General features: G+C 38.8%; 1 protein-coding gene across 2 annotated transcripts in view; it reads right to left on the minus strand.

Moving 5' to 3' along the window:
- Nucleotides 1–576: 576 nt before the first annotated feature.
- RNF144A (ring finger protein 144A) overlaps nucleotides 577–10,743 on the minus strand; it is a 45,862-nt gene continuing 35,695 nt past the window's right edge. For both annotated transcript variants that reach the window (XM_072407558.1, XM_072407557.1), the window contains exons 6-8: nucleotides 7,762–7,909; nucleotides 7,573–7,662; nucleotides 577–5,858 (exon numbers count right to left, since the gene is read on the minus strand). In XM_072407558.1, coding sequence (XP_072263659.1) covers nucleotides 5,727–5,858; nucleotides 7,573–7,662; nucleotides 7,762–7,909 — 370 coding nt within the window. In that variant the 3' untranslated portion in view covers nucleotides 577–5,726. The remainder of the gene's footprint in view (nucleotides 5,859–7,572; nucleotides 7,663–7,761; nucleotides 7,910–10,743) is intronic.

A 10,743-nucleotide genomic window follows, 5' to 3' on the forward strand; every position in this document is an offset into this window, starting at 1 on the left:
ATTTCCTGAGTTGGCCAATCCTGGATCAATTATCCATGTTTAATGTCTTCCCTGCTTGTGAAATTATAAACTTCAAATAACTTGTCAATCTTTTTAAATCAAATTCCTGACTCATGCATCCAATTCTTCAAAGGGACTTTGATCTTGTCACAAGTCAATAGAAGCTAATACCAAATATATCTGCAACAGTTTATTTGCAACAGGTTGAACCTGCCTACTGCTTAAGGAGGTATCAGTTATCAACATCTAACCCAGAACACCTCATTCTAATTTCATACATTTGAAGTGGTGGGAAATTGAGAGGGTGTGCTTACTTTTGCCATATGACAAACCAGCATGTTCCTAATAGAAAATAGGAGAATGAATACACCCTGAATGTTTTGTTTCTCATATATTCCAGTATGTCATCTTCACCTGTAGGCACTGTTTGGATAAATTGTGTATTTACTTCTTCACATTTTCTTTTCTTTTACCTCCTACTGTTTTATACTTTTATGTTCTCCTGGAGTTCACTTTATCAAGTCAGTTTCTATAAATATAACCAAGTGCCAAACCCAAATAACCACAAACAGTTGATATTTTCTCACTAAAAGTATCTATTTGAAATGACAGACTGGTCCATTCTATCATTTGAAGTACAAAAGACAACATTACAAGGCATTAAACTGGTCTTTTTACATCACAGTGTTAGCAGCACATGTACTTACAGATAAAACATAGGAATGCTTCGATCCCTTTATCTTACTTGTGTTCCCTACTCATGCATACAGTTTTAGCAAACATAACAAAAACCTAAAACAAACAAATGTATTCAGTATACTTTAATTCAAATGGGTACCAAGCTAAAAAAAAGTTTACAAATGTACCGCAATGTAACTTTACTTTCAATTTGTGTTATCCCTAGCCATGTGTTCCATTGCCATTCCATTCTGTACATTGATAGAATAATGCTTAGAAAGAGATGTTCCATGAGACAGCACAACCGTTTACATTGTAACACTTCATTGCACTTGGTGCACAATGTTCTGTTTCAGATTTACCTCCCATTTTCCTATTAGTCAATGAGACTACCTGTCTCATTTAAGGACCAACAAGAAGTTACAATGGCCCTGATTTATTAAAGCTCTTTAAGACTGGAGAGGATACACTTTCATCAGTGAAGCTGGGTGATCCAACAAACCTGGAATGGATCTCGTCCAGGATTGAAAACATTTTCTAACAAATAGCAAAAGACTTTTAAGAAATCCACTCTAAGTTTGCTAGATCACCCAGCTTCACTGGTTAAAGTGTATCTTCTCCAGCCTTGGAGAGCTTTAATAAATCAGGCCCAATGGATAGCAAAAATAGCCATTTGTGGCAAGTATTTGTGCCTCCGTTTTTTTGGGTTTCCAATGGCACATTTAAACAGGTAGGCAGATGGCGTATTTTCTATAGATCCATGGGCTGCTGTAAAAGATGAAATACCTCCCACAGGTTCATAATAAATACTATTAATGGTTAAATTAAACCTCAAGGAAATTTCAATATTATAATTTCAATATTAGGAATGATATCCCTTTTGGGGAAGAATATATGCTACTTTTGTGGTTATTGTACCTCTACATATTTCCTAATTCTCATGTTCAGCTACCTATTTTTTTATCCATGTCATTCCTAAACCGGCTTTACAAATTAAAAAAAAACTGTGGGGATATAAACCTCTGGTGTTCTCAACTTGAATTTTCTACAAAGGCTGTCATTGGTATGTGGCAGGGGTTTGTTAATTTATTGTAAACTATTTTAGCTTTTTTTCTAGCTAGTGAAGGAAGTGAGTGTTCATTGGTTATATTTAATCTAAAAAAGAACACTATCAAAACAATATCTTGATAAAATGTCTCCCATATTGCCACTGATCATTGGAACACACTATGACAGCATGTAAAAATGTTATATTTAGGTCCTGAAAATAGTAAAAAAAAGTTGCAAATACAGTGCAAAACAGGAATTAAAATAACGTTCAATTCTTTGTAACATCTCCATAAAATGAATACATATTGTTGTTTCATAACATGCCTATAGAAAATGATGACCTCATGACCATGACAATTCTCCAGCTATAGTTGGAAAAGGAAGCTGCACCTCATGACCAGGAGAAGAAACAATTGGCTGGGCGGAACCCCTGCACATCAAAGACACTAAGTTACTTGCCCATTCAGGCAAAGTCCCAGGTTCTGAGATGTTAAAAGATTAAGTCAACATCACTTTCACTCATTTTCACATTCTCCATCCATTCCACCACCAAATATGGGGTTTTAAAATGTATGTAATTTCTGTGCCAGATGTTGTTGGAATCCCCACCCTAGCAACTGGTAAGTGAGAACCAAGGTTGTATTTTGGAAGAAATCAGAGGAGTGTTCTGGTCAGTTACTTCTTTACCAAGAACCACCAGGTATGTCTCAAGGACCCTAATGGAGCAACAAAGGGAATAAAAACATGGTGAGTAGGGAAGGGGGGTACTGAGTACAGGTAGTCTCTGGGTTAAGGACATCCAACATACGGACGACTCCTAGATTCCATCCTTGTGAGCAGGACAGAGGCTTGGACGGAGGCAGTTTGCATGACTTGCAGAGGAAATCTTTTGCTAAACATAGCTGAGTTAATGGGTGATCCTAAGGACTGGGCACTTCTGCAACATCTTGTAACTCTTTAATGACCAAGACAAACTCTGCAGTTGTTTCTTTTTGCATATCAAAGCACAGCTGGCTCCAGAAGTAAATAAATGGCCAAGTTTTTTTGTTTTACTTGCTTGTTTGTGAATAACTCACAGTGAGGATTTTATACAGTAACTGACACCACACTGCCTAATGATATGTTGAGACAATTATCTGTCCTAATTGTATTTATTAAAATAATGTACAGGTTCCGACTTACAAATTCAACTTAAGAACACACCTACACTCAATGTCCCCCTATTTCCAAATGGTTCAAATGGGCTGGGAGGGGAGCGTGGTTGAGGTGACCAAGAAACAGAACTTCAGTAGCCTTTTTTTTTATTTAGATAATAAAAATAATAAGTACTAGTACTTATTGTACTGGATTTTTTATAGACTTCTATTTTCAAGACCACAAAGGAAGTAGGTGGGCTGCTAAGCATCTTGTTTTGTTCAGCTATCTTTTAAAAGTGATGTTAGCTATGCCTCATTGCTTTCTGCCCACCTGCTTTTAATAATTTGCACCCACACCATTTATTACTGATTAACATTTACAAAATTTTGTTTTTTAACTAGAAAGAATCAGTATCAGAATCTGCCCACACAGTAACACAGGCAAGGTAAGGGCAGGGTAGCACTTTTACTTTTTACTTTCATACTTTTACTGCTGTTTTTCCATTTTCTGTTAGGTGGGGTGGGTCATGGAATTGACTGTGGAAGTCAAGTCCAGAGAATACTGGCCGTGCTTTGGGATCACTATAGGGAACAGAATGACAAGGTGTTTTGCCCAGCTAGGAGACAAATATTACCTTCCTCCTGTTTTTTTACATGGCAGTAGTAAAGAGGTAACATTGTGGTACAGGTCTAAGTCACAGATGTTCTGAGATGCTGATCAGTGTCTCACTCCCCAAACACTTCTACAACCTATCAGTGTTGAAGTGGCATAAATGAACACAGAATGACAGCACATAATACTAAATTAAGCCTTAACGAGCCCTTGTCATCCTGCTCATTCAAGGCAAATTAATCTTTTCTATATAAAGACCACCCTAGTAATGGTGTCCATCCATAATAACCCATCCATCTTGTGACATTGCTCAGGCCTGGCAATTGTCTGCTAAGCCCAAGCACTACATCATGGGAAGAGGTCACGTGCCCACTAATACCCAGAAGCACCGGGTATTCCACAGAGACGATCACCATAGCTGTGGGGGATTGCCCCAGAGAGGTAAGTTTAAAGAGGTCAAAGGTGGGCTTTGTTCTGCTACTTTGCCCAGAATAGGAAAAGCAACAATGTCTCTTTAAAGTGAGAACCCATTACGATAAAATCAGACCCAGGTACATAAAATACATCATTGGCAGTCCATATTATGTAGGCTGAAAAACCCACGCTGCCATCTGTATACAAATCTCCACTTTCAAAGAAAAAATACGCTCCCCCTTAGCTCAAGCTGCTACCCCATGTCTGCAATGACCCTTGGAAACTGATCAGATTTAACAACCAATTTAGCATGCTGATAATTAAAAGTTTAAAGTAAAACTGTCATAAAACATGAATTGAATCGTTGAACTTCCAAGCCTGCTTTGGCGTCAGTACTTTCAAAGCCTTAACGGTAATGTAAACCCTAACCTCTTTGATAAAACAATGTCTGTCAAAAACATATATCATTTTTTTGCATGTCATTGATATTGAAACCTGCAGCAGTTTTTGTCTATGTGCATTGTCATGAGTTCTGCATGGTAACTGTGCCTACTTTGAAGTGATGCAGAGGAGGCGTCTTGCATACAGTTGATGCGATTAATCAAAAAGGACGGTTTACTGCCACCTGCCCATCAAAACCAATTAAACAATTGTTCATGTTGAACATGCATGGGCTGCCAGATGATAGCCAGCCATTTTGAGCCACCTGGAAACCAATGTTGCCACCTCATGTATGGACTAAACCTTACTGCTATCCATATGCCCTACAAGATAAATCAATCCACCCCTAGTAAGGCTGCCACACTCAGCTTGTCTAAACATTCTTCATATTAACTTAAAGGCCAAAGAAAATATATTTTACCTGCCCTATTGTGCAATTTATATAAGTTTAAAAGAAAAATGGAGGATAGCGACAGCAGTAGCAAAGCTGATGACCTGGGTTGTGATTTGGGGGGAAACCAACTGTCTGAGCGCATTGTAAAAATCCAGTTGGTGATCCTAGCTATAAAAAACGTTGTAATTTCTACCCAGTCATTGTTAGAAACTTTCCCGTGTCAATGTTTATGTTGTTACAGGGTTAGAAAGCAAAACCAACTAAAAGGAGGCCAACTGTGACTCAAAAGGAGGTCAACTGCACTAGTCAAGCCTAAGGCCCATTATTAGGCTCTAAATCTGCACACAGAAGTGAGTGGACAGAATAACACATAACCAACCATATGTATTAAACATTTATGATGTACAAATGCATATAAACAGCAAAACAATAAAAACTAAGCTTAGCATCTGTTTACATTTTTACTTCTTTCAAATCATTCACACTTTGGTCAATTGGGACTACTGTTATTTCTGCAACAAAGTTGAGGCTCAGTGCTCTGTGGTACCCTTCGATATAAAATAACATTAATCTACAGCAAAAACAATCCCTTTCAGAACAATGCATAACAATTATACAGCATTCTTTAACAAGGAAAATATATAAAAATCCTCTAAGAAACAAGGAATGGCATAAAATAAGCACATGGATGACAATTAACAAGAAAGGTTTAAAAAAAATGGATCAACTTGCATAAAAGTTTTCAAACTAAATGTCAGAATACACTTAGGACACAAGTTGATGATGTTTGTCCTCTGTACATTGTGCGATCCTCCTATCTCCTAGATGATGTAGTGATCATGATTCTGGTATGACAAACACAGAAGTTCCTATGTATAACGGCACACTTAGTGTCTCTGAATGCCAGAAGAGCTGGTCAAGCTATGTTGTATCCCACTTGAAACGTAGCCACCAGCAGTGCACAGAAAAGGTGTACTACCCCACTTCATTCTCCTTAACATTAGGTTGGCAGGGGGTCATCATCCCCTTTACTGCATTTACATTTGCAGCAAAGGACAAAAGGTGTGGCCAGTAAGAGGAAAGGTGAAGCTACTAATAGCAAAAGCCCAAATCCTGCGAATATTCCAACCACCTGCAGAGAAAAAAATAATAGGTTGAGTGAATGAAACATTTGAAAACAATAAATTACAGATTCAAAGCAAATGGTGGAGCTAGCTGGCAGAAAATTACCTAACTCTATAACTAAAATACAGGTAGACATTTTTTTTGGTTGTTGACCCACATAGTACCCATGATAAAGCACTGTAGTTGTGACTATATGGGGACAACTTTTAGACCTCAATCAGCTCTTTGTTGGAGCTGTGCCCCAGCTCTCCAAGGTACAAAAAAAAACTCTTAAACACATACTTTTGTTTTGCAGTCTGGCTATATCACAGTAATAAAACATTAAGGTTTATTTGGGCTCCATTGTGAAATATCAGAATAAATAAAAATATTTTAGACATCTGAAGACGCTTGAATTGGCCTAATCCATATCAATAGTGAATATTTCCTATTAGAGGCAACACAAATCATTTTTATCCTTATGCTTTATTTTGCCATCAGTCTTTGAAATACCATAATAAAGAAGCTTTATGCTGGTTAGGAGCAGTGACAAGCAAACGGCATGTCTGTAGGTAACCCAGCATTGCTCACTGGGCATATTCCAACTAGCACTACACTCTCAAGCCCTTTAGACTAATATCAATTACATCAATTTCAGAATCCTATATTTACACTTGTGGATTTTCATATGAAAGATCTAGATCAGTGGTCCCCAACCTTTTGGACATCACAGACCAATAAATTTACAGTCTCCGGACCTTTACAGACTCCATGCGCGGAGAGCCGTGTGTCACTCAAAGGGGAAGAAATTTCCCCCAGAATGATGTCATGATGCCAGAACCCACCCAAATACACAACCCGTCCACTGCCCTGAGCCTGCGAAGCATATGGAAGACATGGTCCGCGTCTCGGGCTGGTGCGCCCCCCCAAGCGGGGTCCTTCTCATGACCCCACTGGGGGGTGCATCGGCCACCAAAATTTTCTCACAGACCACAGGTTTGGGACTGCTGCTCTAGATCATACAAGGAATCATACCCTTCTAAAATTGAATGTAAAAGTGAAAAAGTAAATGGCATACCCATGAATAACCAATGCCTCCAATGCTTCACAGGATGGCTGGGTGTCAAATCCTTGAAAAGAATATCCCCTTGCAGTCTAGACTATATTCTCAAGGGATTTCAAATATCTAACTGTATAGTGAGGCAAAGTGGCTACATCCATGCCTCTAAGAACCAAACTGGGCCAAATAGTTGTTCTCTTTGTTTTAAACAACTTCTGATGCCTTTGTAGGCAGTTTGTTCTTTACAGGGTTTTTATTAGGTTAGTTCACATATACAACCACAAATAAGAAATACATATATGCATTATTGGTTCAAATGTTTGGGTAGATTGAGACCAAATCATTTGATACAACTCTTAGGGTGTCAGTGTTCGTGGATCGGCATTCCTGCTATGGTTGTAATAAAAATGTCAATTTATTTACAATATGAATGTGGTTGGTGTATGATAACTACAAAAAGACAGAGAAGTCAAGGAAGGATCTGACTAGGGGTGTCCATTGCAAATTACAAACAATAGCGGATTCTGCCAACCAGCATCCCCCTGCAACTGGCATGTTAGGTTTAATGTTGAAAGACATTTTACCATTTTCACAACTTTTATCCTCAATCTAATTTTAATCCATCCAAAATTCTCAAATTTTATTTACAACTAAATCAGTACGAGATACCATGTTCACAAACCTGTGTTCTGTGCCATATGACAGATGCCCGAGAATGACCTAATTTGTTCCGACATGGTCCTTTATCATAATGTATCAGCAGGAAGTCATCCTGTAAAAAAAGAATAAATAACTTTTATTACAGAGCTCTGCATGTTTCTATTCATAGCAATGCTGAGATGTGAAACATGTAGAGAAAATATATACTGACATCCAGGGACTCCAGGCAGTACCAGCAGAAGGCGTGCTTGCAGTTCTTACACATCATCTGTGCGCAGCCTTCATCCCGCTCTATGTAGACTTTACATTTAGGACAACGTTTGATGGGTACGTCATCTTCTACTGTTTTCTGTGCAGAGCTGAAAAAGTAACACCCCAGATTGAAGCAAATAAACCAAAATGCTGTATATAAACATCAGAATATGCAGTAATCAGCAGTGATAACACTCAAATTATTTCTTATTACCAGGGGTGAAACTGGAGCTGTTGGCTTTGGTAAAAAATATTTTTCGTGTCACATTTTGAAGCGATGGTGGTGAGGCTGAGGTCCTTAACCGGTTCCTCTGGTGACATGGTAAATATACCATTAAACATTTTGATCTTGCCAACAAATCTTGTGAGATGATACATTACTACACTCTTTACCCCTTAGACTAATATCAATTACATCCATTACAGAATACCATATTTACACTTGTGGGTTTTCATATGAAAGACTCTAGATCAGTGGTCCCAACCTTTTGCACATCAGGGACTACTAAATTTACAGACTCGGGACCGCGCATGCTCGGGGAGCAGTGTGTCACTCAAAGAATGACGTCATGATGCCAGAACCCACGCAAAGACACAACTCAAATGCTGTATATAAAGATCAGAATATGCAGAAATCAGCAGTGATAACACTCAAATTCTTTCCTATTACCAGGGGTAAAACAAGCTGTTGGCTTTGGTAAAAAATATTCTTTGTGTCACATTTTAAAGCTATGGTGGTGAGGCCGAGGTTTGGAAACTGCATTTTAACTGTCCTTAACCGGTTCCTCTGGTGACATGCTACATACTGTGTCTCACCAATGGCAGCCCATAGAGAATGAATGGGGCTACAGGGAGGAATTCAGTACCTCTGGCTGTCACCTCTAAAATGTTTGAATTCTGTGGATCATTCAAGACTAAAGCCACACATAAGGCTAATTTCAAACATGTTGTAAACCACGCGCTCAACCATACTCACAACCACTCCGGTTTATCCAAATGTGCATGCATTTGTACAAATTTGAGTTTTCATTATGGTGGGATTTCTGGAAACAACTTGTTGCTTCTGGAAGTGTGGTTGCTTTTCCTCCTCTGGGGAAAGAATGGCACTGTAACTGCAAATGCGAGGGCAATATGCTCAAAAGCATTGACCTGCAGCAGGGTTTGCTTCTCCATAGTTTAGGTTTGCTATGTGCCCAAAAGTGTTTTTAATGTAAACAATGCAGCTTGCTAATGGTTGGTTACGAGGGGGTGCTGAAAAGTTCCTGGCTTTGCCCCCTTCCAGATAAAATAGAAAAATGAGTGTGGCCCATTGGCCCATTTTGAAACTGCACAGAACTTTTTGGCTAGGTTAGTGACTGAGGATGAAACCTGGCTCCACATCCATGATCCTGAAACCAAGGAACAGTCAAAGGAATGGCGCCACAGCGGGACCTCGCGGTCAAAGAAGTTATGAACCCAGAAATCGACCAAAAAAGCGTCCATTTTCTCGTGACAGTATTCTGTTGGTGGACTACCTACCTCAGGGCTCTAGTATCACTGGACAGTATTATGCTAACCTCCTGGACCAGCTAAAGGAGGCAACTAGGACAAAACGCAGTCGGAAGTTGACCAAAGGGATTCTTTTTTTGCAGGACAATGCACCTGCTCACATGTCCAACTTTGTGGCTGCCAATATGAACACCCTGGGTTTCCAATTTATCCACCATCCCCCCTACTCACCTGACCTGGCCCTTTCAGACCATTATCTGTTCCCGAATTTGAAGAAACACCTGAAGGGGCAAAGTTTTGATGACTTTTTTGACGTCAAAGATGCTGCTCAGGGCTGGTTTGCCGCCCAACCAAAGGACTTTTATTTGAACAGTCTAGAAAAGCTGCGACTATACTGTACCAAGTGCATCAGTCAAAGGGAGGAATATGTTGAATAAATGTGTTATTTCATAACTCTGGCTCTCTTCTTTCTGGGCAAAGCCAGGAACTTCTCAGCACCCCCTTGTATATCACCATATCTGTATTCAGTTCTTTTTTTTTTACTAGCAAAATAAAAAAGATCTCTGAGAAAAGAAAAGCACACAGATGTATGAAAGGGCAACATTGTCATCATAATGCTCGGGATAAAAGATGAATAGGACTAAAAAGCCCATTAAGCTTCTGCCACACGGCACCTCTGTCTCCTTGGAAATGACTTTTGATTATGAGATGTTACTCATAGAAATCAAATAGACTCCAGCTATCTTTTTTTAGTGCCGGGTACAACATAAACACCAACATTTGGTTGATTATTGCAAGCACTGATGACAATCCTACATAAATCAACCTACTATCCTACCATAACAAGAATTATTTCTAATGGGCTGCACTCAAGTTGTGGAGGGATTACTTTGAAATATATTTTCTAATGGTAAAGCTGCTCTTTCAGGTCATATAGATAAAATAGGATTGTGGTAACATGCGTGTTTTGCTGCATGTCATTGCACACACAATATAATAATTAATATATACTGCAAATAATAAAATAAGTAGAATAAAACAAGTAGGTATAATCTTTTAATTGAAGTACCTGGTCACAATTAAATAAGCAGAAATATGTTTCTAAAACATATCCTTTTTTGGCCATCCCAAGCCGATAGCGCATAATAAAGAGATGGGCAAAGATTGGCAGGCCTTCTCTTAGCAGGTATCCACATCAACACCTCAATAGGAATAGAGGGGCAAGAAGTCCATTGTGGTCCAGGGCCTGGCATAATAGTCTTCTCTATATAGTCTAATACCCTTGACTAATATTGTCTATACTTTTTTTGGAATGATGAAGCAGACATCGCACTGCCAAACGTGTCAAATACAATAGTGCAAAAAATACAATAATGCGAAAGTCAATACAATATTTAAGGTTCCTTCACTATCTAGATTTGAAGGACATGTTTGTAATATTTACAGTGTATGT

The sequence above is a fragment of the Pyxicephalus adspersus genome, chromosome 4 (genome assembly GCF_032062135.1).
Source record: "Pyxicephalus adspersus chromosome 4, UCB_Pads_2.0, whole genome shotgun sequence".
In the NCBI taxonomy this organism is placed as follows: Eukaryota; Metazoa; Chordata; class Amphibia; order Anura; family Pyxicephalidae; genus Pyxicephalus; species Pyxicephalus adspersus.